The sequence below is a fragment of the Haliotis asinina genome, chromosome 9 (assembly GCF_037392515.1).
Source record: "Haliotis asinina isolate JCU_RB_2024 chromosome 9, JCU_Hal_asi_v2, whole genome shotgun sequence".
NCBI classification, from domain to species: domain Eukaryota; kingdom Metazoa; phylum Mollusca; class Gastropoda; order Lepetellida; family Haliotidae; genus Haliotis; species Haliotis asinina.
In genome coordinates this window covers 38,742,226-38,765,621 of record NC_090288.1, presented here as the reverse complement: position 1 = coordinate 38,765,621, position 23,396 = coordinate 38,742,226, and the positions used below count along the sequence as shown (strand labels likewise).

General features: G+C 36.7%; 1 protein-coding gene across 1 annotated transcript; it reads right to left on the bottom strand.

Moving 5' to 3' along the window:
* Nucleotides 1–15,800: 15,800 nt before the first annotated feature.
* On the bottom strand, nt 15,801–23,153 carry LOC137296427 (sterile alpha motif domain-containing protein 3-like). The gene is made up of 2 exons (XM_067828221.1): nt 23,106–23,153; nt 15,801–17,873 (listed from the first exon to the last, which is right to left on the bottom strand). Exons 1-2 carry the CDS (start codon nt 23,146–23,148, stop codon nt 16,957–16,959), a joined length of 960 nt encoding a protein of 319 aa, XP_067684322.1. The 5' UTR covers nt 23,149–23,153; the 3' UTR covers nt 15,801–16,956.
* Between the last annotated feature and the right edge of the window lie 243 nt (nt 23,154–23,396).

The following is a 23,396-nucleotide window of genomic DNA, read 5'->3' as shown; positions in this document are numbered from 1 at the left end:
CATGAGCATCGATCTGCGCAATTGGGAACCGATGACATGTGTCAACCAAGTCAACGAGTCTGACCACCCGATCCCGTTAGTCTATATTCTGGTTATTGAATGTATTACGGTCTTTATGTGGGTTTGTAACGTCGCATTCGGGAATATTCAAGCTACATGGCGGCGGCCTGAAATAAATAAAGCCTGGACCAGACAATCCAGTGATCAACAGCATGTACATCGGTCAACGCACTTGGGATACGTGTCACACATGGTGTCATTTCAAAAATATAATTCTATGAACGATTCAGCTCTGATCATACTGTACTTAGAATAATGTCAAGAGCTCTCATTGGCAATATACTGTATATTCAACTCATGATGGAACCAAAAGGAACGGTTAATTTGAGGTTAATTTTTAGGGTCGTCAGGACTTGCAACTGGAAGATTAGCTGAGATTCCGCCAGGTCATAAACGGCTATCAGTACGACTGTAATGAATATCGCAAGCAGTAGACAGATCCTTGTAAACCGAGGATCATTACCAGCATGAATCTGGTGTTTGAACATATGACCATCAGTTTCTGCCATGGCAAGGGACGAATCTTTTCACATTAAATTGAAGTGTCTTGCATCACCAGTAGAATGAGTGAGTTTAGTCTAACACTACACACAGCAATATTCCATCTATATGGTTGTGGTCTGTAAATAAATAGACCAGACAATCCAGTGCTCAACAGCATGATCGTCTATCTGCACGATTGGGAACCACTGACGTGTCAACCAAGTCAGAGAGCCTGCTCACCCGATCCTGTTTGTCACCTCTTGCAACAAGCACAGCCATCTTTAGTGGCAAGGGTGGGTTGGTGAAGACCTAGTCGGCAGTTGAATGAGTGTTTATCTTCAAGGAGTATGTTGAGTCCACACCTGACCATGACTCAGTCATGTATATGGTTGAGGGGTCATGCCTTGATCCAGTGATTGATGTTGTGAGCACTAGTTGACATTGTAAGGATTTGATGGCAAACAAACAACCAAGGCATCGAATCCCCACCTGACCTGTTTGGTCTGAATCAATCAATCCAGTGATCAACATAATCATTGTTCTATGCAATTGGGATTCCATGTGTCAACCAAGTCAGAGAGTCTGAGCACCAGATCCCCAATAGGAGCCTGTTATGACAAGCATGGAAGCTGAAGTTGATAAAACCTTGAATACACTGCTAAAGTTTACACATGTAGAACATGAAAGACCTGACTAGCACCAAGCAACATCTTTATTCCCAGTGTTTGTAATACATTATATCTAAGAATACATTTAAATTTGTTTTTCAGTAAGTCTGAAGAAACACAACAATGAATACTGAACAAGAAGCCTCAAGCACATTCACAAGCACTGACAGCCATGCAGTGATGATTGTGTGTACCAGCAGGTGCTTGATGGTCTCTCAATGGCACAACTCTTCTCTTGGGCACGGACAAAATAAGCAGGAGTTTGGTGGTCTGTCAGGGAGCACTTGGCCACACAGAAAATAGGTGCTTGAAGGTCTTCAGAGATACCTCTCTTCTCAGGGCACAGAGAAACTAGGTGCTTGATGATCTGTCAGGGGCACCACTCTTTTCTTGGGCACAGAGATACAAGGCATTTAAGTGTCATCAAGGAGCACCTGACTTCTCTTTGGACAGAGAAGCTAGCATGTTCTTGGTGGTTCATCTAATGTTACAAATCATCTGTTGGGAACAATGAGACATCCTCCCAGCATATACCCAGGATTAGAACACACACTAGGGAATGAAACAGCTGGATTTGTGAAAATAATAAGCATATATTTCAGAATATGACTGAAATCAAACAGTGAAATTTCAGAATGCCTTAACATCAGGTGCCAAATGTCCTGATCTATTGCTTTTGGTATTGTTCTAACCCTGAACATAAAACACAATCTCTGAAAATGTATTTAACAGGACTTGATACATCTTAACAGCTTTTTGGCTTCATTCTTTTGTGACAATGATGCAAAACCTTTGTAATATGCAGTAATTAAACAATACTTGTTAAGCATTAACAAAAACATAAAATGGAAAAATCTTGTAAATGCCCTCAAACCAAAACGCATCTGACTAAACATTTCCCTACAGCCCTGTGGAAAATGGGATATCTGACACCTGCCAGAAAAACGTGGACATGGAAGATTAAACACTTCATCAAAATACTGACTTGTAAATGCTTTTGATTGGATGATGGTGACCATGAGCATGGATTCTTCACTGTTGTTAAAAAACACTTTTTAAACAACCACAGCCAACACGACTTCCTCGAGGAATGACTTTCCTTCTCCACAAAACATGGTTAACTTGAAATTGTAAAGCAAATAAGAACATGACATTTTTCATTGATAACATCTTCCTCTAAAGGACATTTAGAGTATTCAAAATTATGACATTTTTCATTGATAGCATCTTACTTTAAAGGACATTTCGGAGCTTTCAAGAACATGACATTTTTCATTGATAACATCTTCACCTGGTGAAGAAGATAGAGGCAGCACTGATATGTCTTCAAAAAGAATGACAAATAATTATTATCCATTTAAATAGTCAAATTTAAAAGCTGTTTGAAGACTTAATTGATTTTCATTATCAAAATTTTATACTAAACAAAACATTACCATCTAAACCAGGTAATAACGCATCAAAATTTTCAGATCATCTATCAGTCCAAGCCTACAAAAGCCAAGGTTACATAATAGCACAGAGATGCCAGGCCTAAAGTGTTGCAAATAGTGGTGTCAACGATCAAAATTAGCAGTCTGACCATAAAATTTGGAATCATCTAAATTCTTAAAATCACAAAGGTGTTGAAATCAGCTTCAGATTTCTGACTGACAATTTTGCTAAAATCATGTTTGTTACTTGCAATGATTCGGGTTAAAAAATGTCATTAAATTTCCTGAACGGAAGGGAAGTGAAGTCCGAAAATGTATTTAATCAACAAACATATCTATTCTTGTTTATATATTCAAACATTAATGCACTTTCTTCAAAGTTAGTAGAATTTCTAGTGCAATCACATTGGCATTGTTAGAGGCTAAAATTTATAATGCCTACAAAGAAATCGTAGAAGCTGGCATTTCTGATAGCATCAACACGTAAGTCAATTAGGCAATCATCCAGCCTAGTTTTGAGCATAACATTGCACATTATCACAAAGGCAAAAAAAATAACAAAGCTGATGCTTCATCATCAAACATTGAGATTATTAAGGTCTTTTTGTGACAGAGGAAGAGAAAAATACAATAAGAATACCATTCATTCCAAATACTTGACCATGACTGACACAGAACTAACTTGAATATACATATATTCAATGAAGGCTAAGTAAACTTAAGATGAGAATTTGCTTTTTTGAACCTTGTTCTCTGGGATGGACTCAAAGAGACAAGTCTTCCTTTAAGCCCAACATTTGAGTCTCATCTAAAATACATCATTTGCAAACAAACAATTACAAAGATACAATATTGTACTACAATCATACATATAAATATTTTATATATAGATTACAGTTTCTAGTGTTTTAATATACTTTCTCAAATGCACTTACATAAAATCCCATAAAGAAGTCATGGCTTAGGTAAATTTCACGGCTTGAGCTGTCATGATGTTCATGATCTCAAAAGAGCACTACATTTCCGTATGTGGATGGATGTGTTGTTTCGCCAATAAAGAATTTCAGACTGAGACTGTTCAAGCATTAATCAAGCCAGACAAGATATTTTGCTGTTTTGTTATCCATCGCAAATGGACATCAACAATGAACCTGGTGTCATCACTAGGGCTGGGAGAAGGCCACATTTACAACCCTGGGCTTCCTTTCACAAAGTAAGGTGATCATAAGTCATTTAGGTAACGTTAATACATGTACATTGTTAAAGAATGGGAGTTAAGGTTAACCTCAGTAAAGGTTGCTTTATGAAAGGAGCCCCTGGTACCTGGAATATTTTCATGTGCAAAACTGATTACACCTCCTAATATGTGAGCACAAAACTGATGACCCTCCCCCTCCTTACCTTGTCAGAAAAATAGGTATCACCCCCTTAAAATCATCATCACCCCGCTGACCAAACATTATGAAATGCCCCTTACGTATGACAATAAAACAATCTGATCCTGTCAGAAGCTTTCTCTTTCCACTAAGACAGACAATGTCTGCATAGTCAGTATGAACATTAGGGACTTGTGGCAACTTGTAGCGACCTGAAGACCAGACTTGCACATCCTAGCCCTAGGTATCACCAGTAATCCATTTGCTTCATTTTCACCAACATTTTGCATTTTCTGCTCAACAGAAAAATCATTTTCCGATAGTAGTGTTTCACATAATACAGTGGAAGCTGCCTAAGCCTGCACTCGTCAGGACTGAAGAAATAATACAGTTTAGACAATGTGTTGGAGGGCAGAGCTGATGATAAATGTGCAACTTCCACTGTAGCTGTGTATACCCAAATTTTGAAAAAAATAAAAGTCTTAAAACGTAGCATTTGATTGAAAATATGCCATCTCATACACAAATCAGACATACACTTAACTAGTAATTCAAAATAAATTTTTGGGAATTAACTTTACATCAACTTTTAAATCTTCACTCTTTTTGACCTTCTGACTCAAGCTTTTCTCTAACCAAGGAAACAGGTACACAAAATATACCTGTCCTCCAAATGATATGAATATTGGCTAGAGAAAAAAGACAGGTCTTCACATACTTTAGTTTTTTGTGTCATTTTTGAGAATCTTATGAACTTTACATTATCATTACACAAAAGCATTTTCTGTGTTAACTATGACCTCTAGGAAATATTCTCGGTATTTGACGGTGGTACACCAAGAAGCAACAATGTGTAAATGTGTATTTGGAACAATGGAAAGAGTCAATGACACACAGCTAAAGCTGAAGCCATAAGCAGTGAATCAAGGGAGATAACTTCTACTGCTAACACTGAACTGGAATTACATGTTCAATTTTGCATGAAGTCTAAATGAAATGTATCGGGATCACTTGTAGAATAATTACAAAGTTTCATACAAAATACATCTGAACCATATTTTTGCCATGTGGATACTTGTCTGCTGTCTCTATGTCAATTGATTGTCAGTTGTGTGAACAAATATTTTTGGTTGAAATCAACATTCATCTTTGACCTTCTGATGTGAAGGGAGGATATTTTTCAGTGAAACAAAGAAAATACATACCAAAGACAAAAGTTAGCACTTAACTTCCACAATGTCTGTGTTGAAACCATTATTAACTATCTGACAGGAATCCCAAATTCACTTTGTTGTAAATGTGAATCACAAGCCCCATGTGAGGAATCCCAAATTCACTTTGTTGGAAATGTGAATCACAAGCCCCATGTGGGGAATCCCAAATTCACTTTGTTTGCTAGTAATTTATAATGGAAAACACGTTTTCACAACACAGAAATGGGAAACACAGAATTGTACACAGTATGCTGGTCATCCCCAATTAATAGTAGTGAAAATATTTTATTACTGCTCATTTCTTCCTTGTAAATAAAAAGTAAAATAAAGTAAAACTCTAAAAAAAAAAAAGAAAAAAAGAAAATACATCACCGGCCCCACCAGAATATAAAACACTGAATCCCAATACAAAGTGCCTCCTGAAACAAAAGTGCTTGATTAAATATTGATGTTGTTGCTCCAAAAAGAGTTGTGCAGGTAAAATGTGAGAACTATTTAGTCCACAAAACATGTAACATTTTAGTGAAAGAAATATCTACTATATCTATTGGACACAGCACCAGTATATGCCCTATTGCAGTAGTAACACATTCACAAACCTAGACAAATTCCACCTATTATAATAGACATGAGATGATCACAAAAGTTGACCACAATATATAAACTTTCCACATCATGTATAAAACACATGTATAAGCTGACTGCCTCAACTTGAACAACACTGTATCAAACATAGCACACTATTGAACAGTGAGTTCAAAAATAAAATCTTTGGAGCCATAAAACTTGATTCAGAATAAAACTCAGAAACATTTGAACATATTACAGTTTGCACTAGTAGAAACATTCTTTTCAGGAAACAAAAGAAAATAAAATATTGCAAGTTAATGTTTACAGAAGAGTTTCCTTTCAGTAATTGTTTAACCACAGGCACCATTCATCAGGGACACCGGTATCTCTTTGTTCAAATACATATTGGTTTGAACACATTTTACAGACATGTATTTAGGTGCACAGACAGAAACAGTGTAATGGCCAGGTTAGGACTCATGACGATACCACCTATGGCCATGAAATAAGTCATCTTCTGAGTAACTTTTGTAACAATTACAAAATGATAATAAGAAAGTAAAATCATTTTTTGCAGAACCAGTGGTTTTTCTTGCTTTGAAATGGAGACATAATGATCATAAGCATACATTAATGGTATTTACAACCATCAACAAATAAATAACTGTTACAGCGGTTTAAAGTGTTGCAAGAAACCTAAAACAACATACATGTATGGTACTTTCTGGGACTTGATCCAAATTTTATGACTGTATCATTTCAATGGCACTGATGCCAAATCATTGCACTTTAACTGGTGTGTGGATTATTATGTTGGAAATGTGAATCATTGAGAACCATGTTAAGAATCCCATAATTCACAATGATGGAACCGTGAATCACAGTGTCTAATGTGGGTAACCCCATATTTCACCATCTTGATAATGTGAATCAGAGTGCCTCATGTGGGAAATCCCATCATCCCATTAAAAACTTGGATGAAATGGGAATCAAATTATTCACATTCCAGGAAATGGGAACAGGGTAATCCAACTGGGAACACTGTTTCATCATCACATAGTACACAATGGGAATCACATCATTCACAACAACAGAAACAATCTGCATAAGTAAAACATACTGGGCAAGGGAAGGGAATCAAGATACACCCTGTATGAAATGGGAATTTCTCTACATTATACATAATACAATGCTTGAAATGACTGAGACACGTGGCCTGGGTGTGTGTTTGGCGACCGTAACTAACTACTCACACAGAAATCTATTTGCCAGTGCCATGTCACAAGACATGTCTTTTTTCACTTGTTTAAACAATAACTCACTTTCAACATTAGGAAAGGAAAATTGTTTCTGTGTTAAGGTAAACGGTGTAGACTACTTGCTCTTTCATCGTTTTCAATAGTTTATTGTTATTACGTTCCTTAGTAGTTATGCCATGAAAACAAACAAAGAATTTTACTACACTGGGTGACATACCGTTAGTACTCTGGATTCATGTATAATACCCAAGCAAAGATGGATTGAAATGGTGTGGCATCAACTGAGACCTGTCCAGCAATACAGAAGTAGTAATTGTTCACATCACTGACAAAGAGCAAGACAGGCCTGTTCCATGCAGAGTATCAGTGTTAAAAAAACTGGTTCAAGTATGCAGAAGATAGATCAAGTCCTGTGAGGTACAATCCAGATGTATAATATGCACTCAGTATGCAAACAAGTCAAATAACGTTTAGAAATTATTGCGATTCTGAAGTAGAGGAGGCAAGGTTATCGTTTGACCCAGAATTAATTTATCAAGTCAAAGACTTAAAACCTACCATTTTTCTCTTTGAAAAGGGAAGCATTTACATTTCACATTCTAGGAAATTCTGAATGATATTTTGTTGTGCTAGCCAGCACAAAGCTTGCAGCACTGGCAGGACTCTTCCAAAATTAAAGTGATAGCACCATTATGGGCTTTGCACAATACAGGAGCTTAAAATACCTGGACACAAAGTATCTTAACACTGGATTTTCTGGAACAGATTATTTTCTAGAAAATCACTAGCTGCAAAGAGCTGCACTGGCTCTTTGGTGCTGCAAAACCTGGAGGCAAACTAACTATCACTGCATTTTCAGAAACAGGTTATTTTCTGAAAAAAATATTTATTATTGAATAATTTTTTCTCACTTCATCCCCTCATTGCTGCACTGGCTCTTTGGATACAGAAGCAGAAAGCTTTTAAAGTACAAACAAACAGATCTACATCACCATTCTGCTTCACAGTGACATTGTCACTAGGGTCGGCATAGAGTTCAGAAATCAGGGACTGGTTAAACAAGGTCCTTTTCCATAAGGCGTTTTTAGCACATGGACATTGCACATGAACATCTTTGTCCAAAGCTCTTATTTTGGAATGGGCCCAGGTGAACAGTTATGACAAAATTACTCAAAGGGACACAACATTATTTGTGGGTTAAGTTCAGAAACAGACAACAAGCATATGAATGGCACGCTATGAATGAACAAGCCAAGCTATCCATGTTATCAAACTTGCTGATCTATACAAAACCATAGACATTGTTCCAAGCTAAAAGCTGTGATGACCATTAAATGTATTGATGCTGACTGGTTTGAAGGAAAAACTTTCAGGTAGGAAAAATAGCAACACTGTCAACATATACATTTTATTGCTTCTTTCTGTTCCTGTATTATTCCAATTAATTGTACATCTTCAGTCACGGTCAACTTAATCTGTCCTTCATGATACAGTCAATATTACCTCCTTCTATTGTATACTGGCATAATCAAACCGAACAACGAACAACAAATTTCTTTGACTATCATGGGAATTTCACACATGAAACATAGTGATTCCTCAAATATCATAAGATCCAACATAAACAATCAAATAACCTGACCTTGACCTTCAGCTCTGTACCAAATGTATCAATACATTTCAACAACAGTTTAAGCAACACCACCAAAACAAACAAAACAACCCAAAATAATAAATTAATGCAACAAAATTAACAATACAACATACATTGACTAAATAGTTGAATATTTCTTTAAAAATAGCAAATAAGGTGTATCTGTGCATGGGTAAATATGTGATAACATCTGTACTTGAACAGAGAAATAATTAGATCACTTATTAAAGTGCAAACATAAACAGCCTTATATCCGGCTCTGTATTTCACTGGTTTAACAATGCAATACTGATTCATTTAATTGGTTTGGAATCCATACAACAATTGGGCAGATTCGATTTTTTCTTCACACATGTGACCATCAACAAAACAGATCCACTGCCAAGGTTAACCTTCTGGAAGGGTAGGCACCGGATGTACTAAAGACACACACAGAACGTCCTACCACAAACATGAACCAACGACCAACATGAGCCAACAACCTACATCCAATGTGAGTCAACATGTGAAATGCTGCAAGCACTGCGTGCATACATGAATAAGCGTACATGGAAATCAAGATGTAACAATGAATTATGTCAATACAGAGCAATGGACATTGTTCCAAACTGAATATATCACACAGAAAGATTTTTAGTTGATGTTTTACATACCGTGATCAACATTTTCTTCATTACATTTATAAATGTCGCTGATGACATCTCCAATAATGAGCTGTGCCTGTCTACAGTACATTTGGGTTCAAATGAATCATTAAATAACTCAAATTAGGGATAAGAACTGAAAACATAAAATAAGACACACGGTCCTGAAACCTCTGTACCCAACAGGAACTGAAATCTGATGTTTTACAAATGATCATGGAAATAGTTGTTTTAGAAACTATAATGTAACATTCACTCTTCAACCCAAGGTTGAAAAACAGCATAGTTCAGGGTATGGCCAGTGCTGTTCAACCAGCTATGTGTCAACCCTCAGTGTGACGGGTTTTACCCATTTATCCCTATTTCAAGTTATTTAGTCATTCATCATTCTCATTTGAACCCAAACAGACTTTACAAGATAATTCTCCCGAACTCAAAGTCTATCACAGACACACAACATCTTGGTGTGGCAGTTACGGAGAAAGTCAAGTCAACGAAATGCATTTTCAGATTCTCCCCTCCTCATATCTCATCCATGGTAAGATCATTCCTCCTGTAACAAGAAGCACATTACACTCCATACTTCCCCCCAAAAGCTTTTACAGAACAAGCTTGATGACAGCATAGCCACATTAAACACAATCATATAGGGTTTAGGGAAAATAATTTGTGCATATGTTGTCTACAGCTATAGTTTTTTATACATGCCACAAAGACTCACATCATCCTTTGGCAGATATCAGATAATATGCAAGAAATAAAACATTGATATTAAATATACTAATACTCAAATAAATCGTAAATATATGAAACACCCAATATACAGGTCAGTTTGTTTGATATGAGGGGCCAACATAAAATAATGCATCAGTAAAGTTGTCAGAGACCAATATCGAGTTCAGGATCTCGCTTTGGCATTGTCTTGTAATTGTGGGTGATGAAATTGATAAAGGGAGACAACTCCTACACTCTTCACAAGTTTTGTTGCTTTGCGGACTGTTTTTGCATTCTTGTTTAACTTCCTTCAACATCAACGAAAGACATTTAATATTATTGTATTGCTAGGAATGAAATATGTATTACAGGGGTTGAGACTAAATTTGTGATTATACAGATGATCAGAAGTAATGGATCTCTGGAATCTGTCATATGTCTATTGATAATCTCTGGATCAACTGTAGAGGCATCAAAGAAATAAGTACTTAATTTCTTTTGATCAGTAAATACAGAAACCAGAAACAAAGAGAGAACATGAAATGGTTAACGTAAATTGTGGCTCTGTCACTCAATGCAAAACCTGTATCAGACAAAATATATGTGCAACAGCAGGCAATATTTCTGTTTGAAATTTAAAAAGTAAAAACAGACTGCTGCATATTTTATTTACGTCAATGCCCAAGGTCAGACAGTGTCAATCTCTTCATACAAAAGTTTTATGATTTTTTTAAATCAGACACAACTTGGACGACAACACAGTTTTAGCAAAAGGTGCTGGCCACAAAGGCCTCAGGGACTCTAAAGAAAAGACAATGATGTAGATATACCAAACAGCAAAAGAAATGCAAGTTTAAAAAAAATGAAATCTCATAAAAGTAAGAGCTCATGTCTTCTATTAAAAAACATGACAAAACACTAGAGTTTTGTTTCTTTTGCTGTTCAGCATAGTTGTACAAACATAGTTGGCCCTGACATGAAACTGAAAGGGATTAACTATGAAAGTAGAAAATGGTGAAATAAATCTGTAATCATAGTCATGATGTGAAAACATTTCAGGAAACTTAAAATGGTTATGCTGCAATTTCCTGTTGTGTGAGAATACAAAATTGTGGGTCAAGAGAAACAAATAGGGATATCAAATATAATTTACTGCATCAACCAAAATCAGCCTTATTAGATAGAAAAGAACCAAAAAAGTTTCCTGATTACTGACATGAAGCTCCCTCATATGGCCTGACAGGCTTCTGTCTGCATTTGCAGATTTCTTTTTAGAAATACAAATCAAAAATTAAAACTTCTTCCTTCCTTCATATCACTTAAGTGAGTTTAGTTTTACACCAGTTTTAGCAATATTCCAGCAATATCAAATGCAGGAGGGGGGATATGGAGGACCAGAAATGGGCTTCACACATTGTACGAATGTAGGGAATTGAACCCAGGTCTTCAGTGTGGCAAGAGAATGCCTTTGAGCACTAGGCTACTCCATTGTCCCTTAAAACACCTGAAAGAAGGTTAAAACTTATCCAGTAAATATTGTGGAATAATAATCCATGGAACTATGATTTTTTTTGTGAAGGTGCTGTGAGAGTCTTTAAAATAATCATTAATTTTTCACTTGACATAACTGACATTCTGAACATGATGCCCAAGAATACAATTTGTTGAAAATATCAACCAAATATAAAACTAAATGCTGAAGCAGAAAACAAAACAAAAAACTCCAAAACATTTGTATCTTAGACAGAAATTCAAACCCTCCGAATGAATATTAAATGACTGGTCTCTGCTGGATATGATGAACTGACAGACTAGAATACAACAGATGTTACCAGTAATAATAAATCATTTCAGGAGACCAAATATAGAGATGCAATACAGAAAACATAAATATGTGGTTTATATCGGTTGTTGATGACAGACCCAGATCCAGTACCATCAACGCGGGACGAGGATGTCAATGTGGTACAACCCTCAGATACACCAGGGCATATAAAGTTATTCCCTACACAGGTGGACACACTGCCTAGTTTTTCTCTGCTTGTCAGGAGAAAGTATATAGAGGATATTATATGTGTGTCCATGTCATACTATGATCATGAAACAAGAGTCTAAATGTTGGTATTTCCCGAGCGAGAGCAAGTGATATACCAATATTTAGGGATGATTGTAGTAAACATAGCATGATACGGGCACGAATATAATATTCTGCTTATTAAATAAGTCGACAAATTGAGAAAAATAAGTCCAAATATACTTTCAAATATAGGCTGGCTACCTTCCATTGCCAAATGTATAACACAACATCAAAGAAGACACGTAACATATTATTGTGCATGATGTCATATCACTTTGAAAAAGTGATATTTCGTATGGGGTATCACATGAAAAATATTAACCCAGATATTTTCACCCTGTAGGTAATAAATTCCACTTATATTAACAAGGGGAGGGACAAGGAAGAGAGTGCGATGAAACCCTCAGACACACTAGGTTATGTACACACATTCTTGTCAACATCACGGGATACATCGTGAATAACAAACATCTTGAGATGACTGTGTCAGTCGGGACTGAAACACTTCAATACATTGAGAGTGAGTGAGTTAAGTTTTACGCCGCTTTTAGCAATATTCCACAGGGCTGTAGTTAACTTTTCCCACCAGAGGGGTACTATCAACATTAAAAGAGCATTATATCAATACTTTGATGCATAGGAACTAAGCTGTACAAAAGTTCTAGGGAGGCAGTTGCCCCTCTGACCCCCTGGTCCACCTACATCCCTGTTCCAGCACTATCACAGCATGGGACACAAGAAATGGGCTTCACACTGTACCCATATAGGGACTTGAACATGGTGTTTGGTGTCACAAGCGAACACTTTGACTGCTAAGCTACCTCACAGCTGCCAATATGTTTAAGTCATGGCATGTCCGAGATCCTCACACTGATATACTTCATGCACAGATTTTCTGACTATGAAAAAGTTGAGAAGATGTTAGATTAGCACAGGAGTAACAGTGGTTTCATGATGCTTGGCAGAATATGTAAGTATTATCGTAGGGAATCATCAGGAACAATGCAGGTCTAAGACTGTGTACTGTAACCCTCTGACTTGGGATGGTCACTTAAACCTGGCAACAATATCACAACAAATCAGGGATTTAAACTCATATTCTTCTATGATAGAACTGACATATGTTCTAAACTGACAGAGAACATAGACATATAAGATGTCTATGTGTAGGGCAAAAGAATCTACAGTCCTTGTAAACTCACAAGTATCTGAATGGTATGAACATGGATTTGAACCCATGCTCTTCAGATCCAGGCATCCAAGGGAGACAACTCTGTACAGTGGGTAATTGGCCTTACACCAAAGTACCATCCATTCTCCTTTCAGCGAGGAGAAACCCTACCACCAAGTACCCTGGCTATCTGAGGGTTCGGAAATGTATGCCGTAATGAAATGTACAAGTGATTGACAGGACGTAAATAAACACACATCACATCATGAAATGAAATCTTAATCATACATTATATAAGACAAGACAAAAGTTGCCACAAAAACCAAAATTCCGTTTTTGTCTGAGTCTTTTGTTAAAGCCAACAGTTACGACATCAAAACATAAGATTACCTATCATTAAGACAAAAGCTTAATACATCATCAATTTCGATCTGACTGTACAGGAAACCGACAGGTGTGTGGTAATGTGTATATATACAAGGAAGGTGAATAATGACACTGGTAGCAAAGATGGAAAGTTTCCTGCTCTAAAAATAACAATTGTTAACATGCGAACATCTCGAAAAAACGTCTTACACAGATTGGCTCAACTCTGTCAAAGATCTGTCAAAGATCCGCCGGCAACATGATCATAGTGTAAATGTTTAGATACACAACTCGTAAATACATCTATCGCATTGAAATCAGATGCTATACTGCCATATGATAACTCCCTGCATCGAAATCCTGCAGATCACAACAGGTCAACCTCTAAAGCATCACTGGGTTCTTGAGTCAATCCTATGTCAGAATACTTAAACAATTTAACAATTTACTACTGGATATGTCAGAGGTATATCTTACTGAAGTAAGAATCTTATTTGAATGAGCTATTTAATACATAAAACGGTAACCTAGGGCTGTAAAAATCCATAGCAGGGTCATATTTTTTCAGTTTTGTGCATGACCTCATTCAGCTACCGTGGCATTTGATCATAATGATTTTTTAACAACTTGTAACCTTTAGAGTTTATACAAGAGACCCAAAAATATTTGAAGTGCTTTTTTCTCCATCCATTTCCACAGTAACCACCAACTTCATGTTTGGAGGAGAAAATTCTTGAACCATTTACCAGAACAAGAGGCGTAATTCCTTATATATATAACGTTGCGCCTTAAATTATCTGAATATTCTTTAATGCAGAAGAGTCATCCATGTCCTGCTGTTCAATAATATTCAGTGTCACAAGACTGTTACCCATTACTGGACAGAGGTGACCTGTACACTGGACAAGGTGTATCAATGTTGTCAATCTTTAACAGGTGACAACCATGTTCCTATATGCTCCTTTTATAGTCTGTCCATACTTGAGAGAAGTGAAAGTCATGAATCTACATGCGCCAGCTCTGAACTTTTCATTGTTTGACTGTGGTTACAATCACTAGGATATATGGACATTTTTTATCATTACAGTCATTAACCTATATTCTCACTATGCTTAGTTCATATTAAACAGAGATAAAAAATCATCAAAATATATTCCACTTTTGTGATTAGGTCATACATGTATTCAACAAAAGTGACAATCATTAACATATATTCAACTTATGTGCAATGTTTACATTAAACAAAGGTGACAATCATAAACCTACCTTGTGCGGTTTGGCCACATTAAACAGAAATGACAATCATTAACCGATATTCCACTTCTGTGTATTGTTCATATTAAGAGGAGGTGACAATCAGTAACCTATATTCCACTTCTGTGTATTGTTCATATTAAAAGGAGGTGACAATCAGTAACCGATATTCCACTTCTGTGTATTGTTCATATTAAGAGGAGGTGACAATCAGTAACCTATATTCCACTTCTGTGTATTGTTCATATTATAAGGAGGTGACAATCAGTAACCTATATTCCACTTCTGTGTATTGTTCATATTAAGAGGAGGTGACAATCAGTAACCTATATTCCACTTCTGTGTATTGTTCATATTAAAAGGAGGTGACAATCAGTAACCTATATTCAACTTCTGTGCTTTGTTCATTTTAAATGGAAGTGACAATCATTAACCTATATTCCACCTCTGCATATTGTTTACTTTATACTGAAGTGACAATCATTAACCTTGTGTGCACCTTGTGTGATTTGGTAGAATCAAACAGAGGTGACAATCATTCACCTATATTCCACTTCTGTGCTTTATTCATATTAATCAGAAGTGATAATCAGTAACATCCAGTTCTGCGTATTGTTCATGTTTGACTAGGTTTACAATCATTGACCTATAACTTAACAATCTTAAAGTATCATATAACAATATCAACTAACCAACGACAACATATCTACCTTAAACCCACTCAATACAGGATGAGTTCTTGTGTTAATATATTGCCGCCTTGATCATCTGACAGACAAATTGTATCATAACAAAGTGCATGATTACAGCCCTAGTGTAACCATGGTAACAGCAATATTGCAACATATAGAGAACACTTTTTTCTAAATTACCGGCAATACATACCAATGATTGTATCTATCATACACACAATGCCTATTTGATTTTGATTATCCTTTATGCAACCTTGAGGTCAAATCTAATTCTGCCATTCATGCCTAAAAAAAGTTTATGTTCACGTCTGCTCGATGGGCTGTGCATGAATTCACTAAACATTTCAGCTGTTACAATCTATGCTAACAGTCAAAGGATGAGAGAGGAGAAAGTTTTATGAACACAAATTATTGTACCGATCCTTAATGTATAACCCATAAGTTATTCATCCCTTCAAACTTAAACATAGAATCTTCTCATGGTGAAAGACTGCACGTCCATAAACAAAACACCAATAACACTGTTCAGTCATGTAGTGAACAGTGTCCTTGAGACAAGATTCACACTGGGCAATACTCTAATTTAACATCTGGTCTGGTCATAAAACAGAAATCCTTTTGGATTTGTGCTCAAATGAAGGGATGTGTTGTTGATAACATGTGCTGACATGTTATCAATAATATGATTAAAATTCAATTCAATAAATTATATTTGGTTCAAATCTTTTCAATATTCAATATTTCATGAACAGCTGTACAAATCCCAAACCAGTTATTGATTTTCTGCATTTGAAAACCTATATGTCAACAGTAGAAGGTGTTGGCCAGCTGCTTAACCAACACTAGTCGTATCAGTTGAGCTAATCATCATTGAGGATGTAAAATGGCACAAGTAGAAATGACACTACATGGTGTAAGACAGTCAAGTTACCAGTAGGCAAAAAATACAAACACAGGACCAAGATCATTTCCAAAAAACAAAACCATCTTGAGTTGCTTGCACTTCCAATGGCGATGTCCAATGACACATTCTTTGGCATTCTATTGACCTGGGACATAGATTTAAGTTTGACTCATAAAATTGGATTGGCTGGCATCAGTCTGGATAAGGGAATTCCAGTAAACTTTTGTATCAAAAATGTCCCTTTAAACATATGACGGAAAAAGGTTGTTTGTTGCCACTCGATCCCTGCAGACAACACATACCTTGTATTGTATTACTGCAACCTTCTATACCGATCCCTTAATCCAACGATGTCAGTATGAAACATATGACACATTAATATTGGACCAGCTCTACAAAAGACAACCATGGACAGTTCTACTTCTTCCCCTTCCCAATCTTGCTCCACTTCTGCAACTTCTGCACCAGTTGTTTACATGGAGGCGGAATCGGCGTCTCATCCCGCAAATGGAGAATGCCTTTCTGGACAAAGTTATAGGTATTGTTCAGTGTACGTGGATACTGCATGTTGAACACCCAGTATGATGAAAACAGCGTTGCAAATGCCATCGTAAACTCCTCAAACTCTTGCAGAACTGTTTCCTCAGCAACCAGGAAAAATTCATCACTTTTGAAGATGCTCCCTCGTGCAATAAGAATGGGAACAACTTTCCCTCGTGGATCAACCTCATCCTCTTCACCGATCTCGCGAACCATCTCGACAATGTTTTCTTTGAGAAGCAGTGGTATGAGACACAGCGCCGTCACCATGTCCCAGTACTGCTTTAATGCAGCGTTATCTTGCTTGGCTTGGTCTGCTTGTTTTAAAATGGCTGCCGATCCAGACGTATGCTTGGCCAGTTCTACAATCCCTGGAGCAAACTTCACACAATATTCCTGAATGGTGTGATCAATGTCTATCTTGGAGATTCTCTGAAACTCCAACAACATATTCTTCCCTGTGAACAAATCTGGGTATGTTTCTAGAATAATGGGAATCCCTGGCATTTCAATTGTGATGAACGAGCGCCTGATGTCAAATGTGTCTTCCAACTGTTTGGTGATTTCTTCTGGTGATCTTAGGTCCTCTTTGGATGTTGAAGGTTGTTCTTTCTTTGGCTTCTTTTCAGGCTGGGACGATGGTTCATCGTTATGGCCCCCCTCGGCCACAACTGCTGCTGCTGCTGCCACAACTGATGACGGCACTGGCACCACTTCGGCCGTCATCGCTGCATGTTTTCGCTTGGGTTTCTGGGACATGTCGCTCCAAGTGTCAGATGGCACTGAAGACAGCACTGCAAATAAATGCAAACGTTGTGTCAAAATCTCCATCACCAAATACACGGACGTGTTTCAAACATCACAGCTTTCACCAATAGCAGAGAAGAAGCATGGACGGGAAGACAACTTGTGTTTGCATCTTGACATTTGCAGGTCAAGGATTCTAACCTGGTTAAGCATGGTCTAGAAACAATAAGTGAACACATCTCTAATGATTTGCTCAAAGAGCGAATGATTTAAGTTTCACATGGCACCCAGCAGTATTCCAGTTTTATCGCGGCAGTCTGTAAACAATCATGTCTGGACCTAACAATCCACTTATCAACACTGTTCAACGCAATTGGGATATGATGACCAAGTCAGTGAGTCTGACCAACTGATCCTATTAGTAGCTTCTTAGGACAAGCATGGGCTACTGAAGATCAATTGTGACCTTGATCTTCATGGGGTGCTCAAGAAATATTAACTTGTTTCGATTTTGTGTTAACAATATACTGAGTAGGTTTCTTTTATCAACGAGTGAAAAAACTAAGTATGCTTGTTTCTACAATAACAGGGATGGATAACATTGGCTAAACTCTCACCATAATAACGAAGATAGCTCTCCCTGTAATTAAGAAGATGTTCATTCATATAGTTACAACTTCCTAACAACGCCAACTCCTAAATGCGTCTCAAAAAATTTGTCCAAAGCAAATCAGTGAATGAGGTATTTCTAATATTCAGACTGCACCTTAAACTGTTCTGTCCACTGAACCCCGAACAAAAATCTGACACCTTTTTGAAGAATAAGAGAAATTTATCATACATAATATTGCCGAAAAATATTACACTGCAGTATCTTCCACGGTCGAGTAATAAAATAAATGTATTTATCGTACAATGGGTAGTGTTCTTGGCACGATAAAGCCAACAGATATTTTCGGCATCCGTTGGCGTCATCTACGGATACCGATCCAAATTAGAGAGGTCATATGCAAATTTTAGGGACTACTTTCACAGTGTAAACAAACACAGCGTTGAGGGTCGGCGGTCTGTCCGTATCGGCGGGACTGTCAGTGATTTCATTACAAAGCAAAAATACAAATTCATTGGCTTATGAAGATACAAACATCACTTCCCCAACCGAATGTCAGTGTTAGCAAGAGAACGGAACTGGAATCCATGTGCACAAACTCACATGAACATTAAATTGTATTTGTTGTTAAAAGGGTTGCTTGAAGGTTTCTTAAGTTCCACTTGAGTTAGTGATTATTTTTCAAACGTAAGCTAAAATTTGACAACCAAACATGCTTTAATACAAAAACGTACTGGGAACTAAATGACCAAATGCAGTCATCTGAGTGATCAGTAGAAAACTGCGTCACCAAGCTTGTGACATCACATATTACTATGCACATATTGGTGATGTCATAGATATGCACTCACATCTAAGGAATTTTTTGTGAAATTTTAAAGTAAGAATGACATTGTATGATAAATAGGTTATCACACTCGTGTGTTTTGGGATGGTTAATATCCTGCATTAGGAATAAACACTATGTATTTAGGCTCGCTAAATACAATGTTTCTTCCCAAAGCAGGATATTAACAATCCACACAACACACTCGCGTGATAACCTGTATTGATTACTAACCAATGTTTTACAGGTAAATGACACCTCAAGTATACACATCATAAAACAGGAACACTTGCCTGTTTTACCTGTTGGTACTTCTGGGCTTGCTTTGAGGAAGTGAAACTTACTTGCACACAGTGCAACCGTAATCCCAAATCCGGTTGCACCTGGGCAAGTTTTAAATGCTTGAATTAAGCTTCTTACTTTGTGTTCTCTATTCACAACATTAGAACATAAGACACATGACTATTTTTGGCAACTGGGAGTCATGAATGGGGGGAACCAACAAATGAACTTAACTGTTTTGTCATCTGAAGGTTTTGTCTAACAAAGAGATGACCGATGCCACACAAGCAGACCATGACAGCTCACCACTTCTGTCAAGTGAGCTAAAATTGGAATGCTAAAACAAACCCCCTTTCATTTTCTTAAGAAAAAAATCAAATAACTAACGTTCTGTAGCCTAATATTTAATTGTTTAATTGATGGTCACAGAAACACCTATAGTCTTTTATCACTTAATATCCTGGCACCGTGTCACTAACCTCTCATATGCGTAAGATCTCATAACTTTTCTCGAAGCATTTGTACATCCTATTTTAGAAGAAGTCAGGTCTATGAGAGTTTTGTGAAACTGGGCCCGGATCTGGAACTGATTGTAGAGTTGGATGAAATCTGATGAATTTCTAGCTATGAAAAAATGGTTGTGTTGGGGACTTTTGCCAGTCAACTTTCAAAATTGATTTGACATAATTTCCTTAAAACTTGATTTGGAAGTTTGAGTTCTTCAAAATAAAACACACAGATCATGAATATTCCTTCAGTAGTACTAGCTATCGGGTACAGATATAATTACATGCAGGGGCATTGGGTAAAGATGACCCACAAAAAATATAACAAAACAACATGGCCTTAACTAAATTCAAACTATTCATTTGGCTTCTTTTTGGATATAGAAATCATATATGGTGGTCAAAAATTTTGCAGATCAGCATCCCAAAAATAGAAGCTGATGCTGATTGGCCGAGTGAAAAGTTCACCTAACCAGGTCTCTAATGAATGAATTCTGTAAACGTTACATAGAGAGGCATTTTATCAGATTGTCTGGTTTGTTGCTTATCGCTGCAATCAGCAATATACCAGTTGTATTGGCGGTGATCTGTAAATAAATAGGTCTGCAAAAGACTATCCAGTGATTAACAGCATAAGCATAAATCTATGCAACGGGGATAAGATCACCTGTTAACCAAGCCAGTGAGCCTGACAACCTGATCCCCTTAATCGCCTCATATGACAACCATGGGTTACTGAAGATCAATTTTAATTCAGATCTTTTTAATTCAGATCTTCACAGGTCAATTTCGAAGAAACATAACATACAAATCAATTTTGACCTCATGATATCATTTAAATAAAGAGGACATATTATTCACAGATAAACATTTTCTTGTTTTAACGGCAACCATATTTGTTTTATCAAACTACTGTTACGGAATTTCCTTTCAACATGTGGTTAACACAAAAACTAAAATCAATGTAAGCAACAGATGTTTTCTGACAGTGGTGTGAACCATATCTAACAAATAATCCCAGTGTCAAAATCAGAGCTCCAGATAAGGCACACATTTGAATATTTTATGCAGTATAAATCACATTTACTCAATCAATTTACAAATCTGGGAGTACAAAAAACTTATATGAATTGCATAAAACCCAATATGTCAATAATACCTTGCCTACTTTACTCAACTAAACTGGCTTGCATATGGTACTTGCACCTGAACTCTACAACAGCATTAGTAAATGTTAAGCAATATATACATGTACCATTATAGCTGTTGCCACTGTCTGGAGTTTACTAGATGTATAGTAGTAACTTCCATGTTAGTGTTTAATAATGGCTGCAAACTTTGGGCTGTATAAGAATTAATAAAATTAATTAATAAAATATTCAGTCTATTGAAAAGCATTTACATGTATATATTTTGAAGCGTTATTACACAATACAGATAAGAAACTCTAAATAAAAGTGTTCCGATTCTTAAACTAGTATGATTATACAAAATGCTTGTGAATCCTCAAAAAAGCAATTATTCATACATAAACACACATGGGAGTAAATACCCAATAGCTTGAAAAATTATCTTGAGCTCTGCAAAACAGCAACCAAGCTCTGTTGCTTAGCAACACATCACATAGAGATATCACTTGCTTTGTGAGATTTGGAACAGTGATGCATCTGAGCAATATTTAACGACATCTAGAGGCTCAAAAATGCTTTATGTTTCATACTTCAAGGTAACTTGACAACACATCTGAACCACAATTTGTGTAGTCACCCAAACTGATAGTGATAATTTACTGACATCAGTCCATTATCTTTCACAGAGTTCATTGCTGAGTTTTTGTCTTTGTGTGGAGTATTAAAACGTTGTTTCATAACATAATAAATATTCAGCCTCCATAGGCTTGTGGTTTCCATATATACATTTCACAATACTCTTTTTAACCAAAACAAACTAAGAATGAAGATTTTATGGATATCAACTTCTTTATATGAGAACACAACGTTTCGGAGTGTTCACCTGATGAAGGAGTAAGCATTAACTCCGAAATGTTGTGTTCTCATATAAAGAAGTTGATATCCATAAAAGTGTTCACCTGATGAAGGAGTAAGCATTAACTCCGAAACGTTGTGTTCTCATATAAAGAAGTTGATATTCATAAAATCTTCATTCTTATGCATTTCACTTCTAAATGCCCTTCAAAGACTTCAAAACAAACTATATGCAATATAATCTTTATCCCAAACAAACAGCAAAAATTCCAGTGCACCCTTTCTGCTAGATCTGAGACAGAAAAACATATACTTACAGCTGATAGATAACACAATGCCATAAGCTCATTAAGACCTTAGGTTCTTTTGAGCTATGGGAATATAACTAGCTTCCACACTGCATACTTTGTAAGGCTGTGAAGTAGACACATATATACCAGTCATGCCATGGTATTTAAACTTCACATCAATAATCGAAATCAATGATTCAAGTGTTACAATCTTTTTGACTTTAACAGCTATTGTTCAACATTACTTGATAATAAATTAATAACAGTGATCAATTAAATACAACCAACAAAGCAAGGTAGCTGGTGAAAGATTGACTTAGCCTCAGTGAATGTCCCATGTGAAACAATAAGCGAAAAATGACTGCTCCCTCAATACATCCCGACCGACGTATTTGGTACAAAATAACATATTTCACCTAAAATGTATTCGCAAGTGCAGGATACTATACACAGATTTTGCAGTGGCGGTGTGAAACGATGTTCTCCGTTCCCCTAATTTTCACCTGGCGCAGACATTATCAGGGATAGCTTGCAGTAAGCGATGAGCACAAGCATTGCGCCACAAGCAGACGAACTGGAATGATAGGCTTTTTGCATAATGAGATGATGCAGAGCAATATGTCGAGGACTGACCGACTGGTGAGAATAGCGGGGTTGCCATGCAGAAGGCCGGTGTGTTTCGGCAATAAACATGATTAAGTATTACCTTCAACACCCCCGTTACTATACAGATTAATATCTGTTGTTGACAGAGGACAGAAAACGCTGAATTTTATTCACCTGTGCTGTGTGTCACTTCGCCCTGCCAAACTACCTCGGCCATGTTCGATTCTTAGGGACCATTCCGTAATTTGGCACTGTTTTGTTATTACTTCCGGGATAACGAAATCTGCGACGTATTTCGTTTATGAATTTAAGAACTAGATTCGTTATGAAAATGTATTTTTTTCAAAATACACTACATTAAAAAGGATATCAATAACAATTTTGATACTTGTAACCACGAGCTATTCTGTAAACGTCCAAGGGATAACTTGGAGATAACAGAATATTGTTAAAGTTTGGAATTGA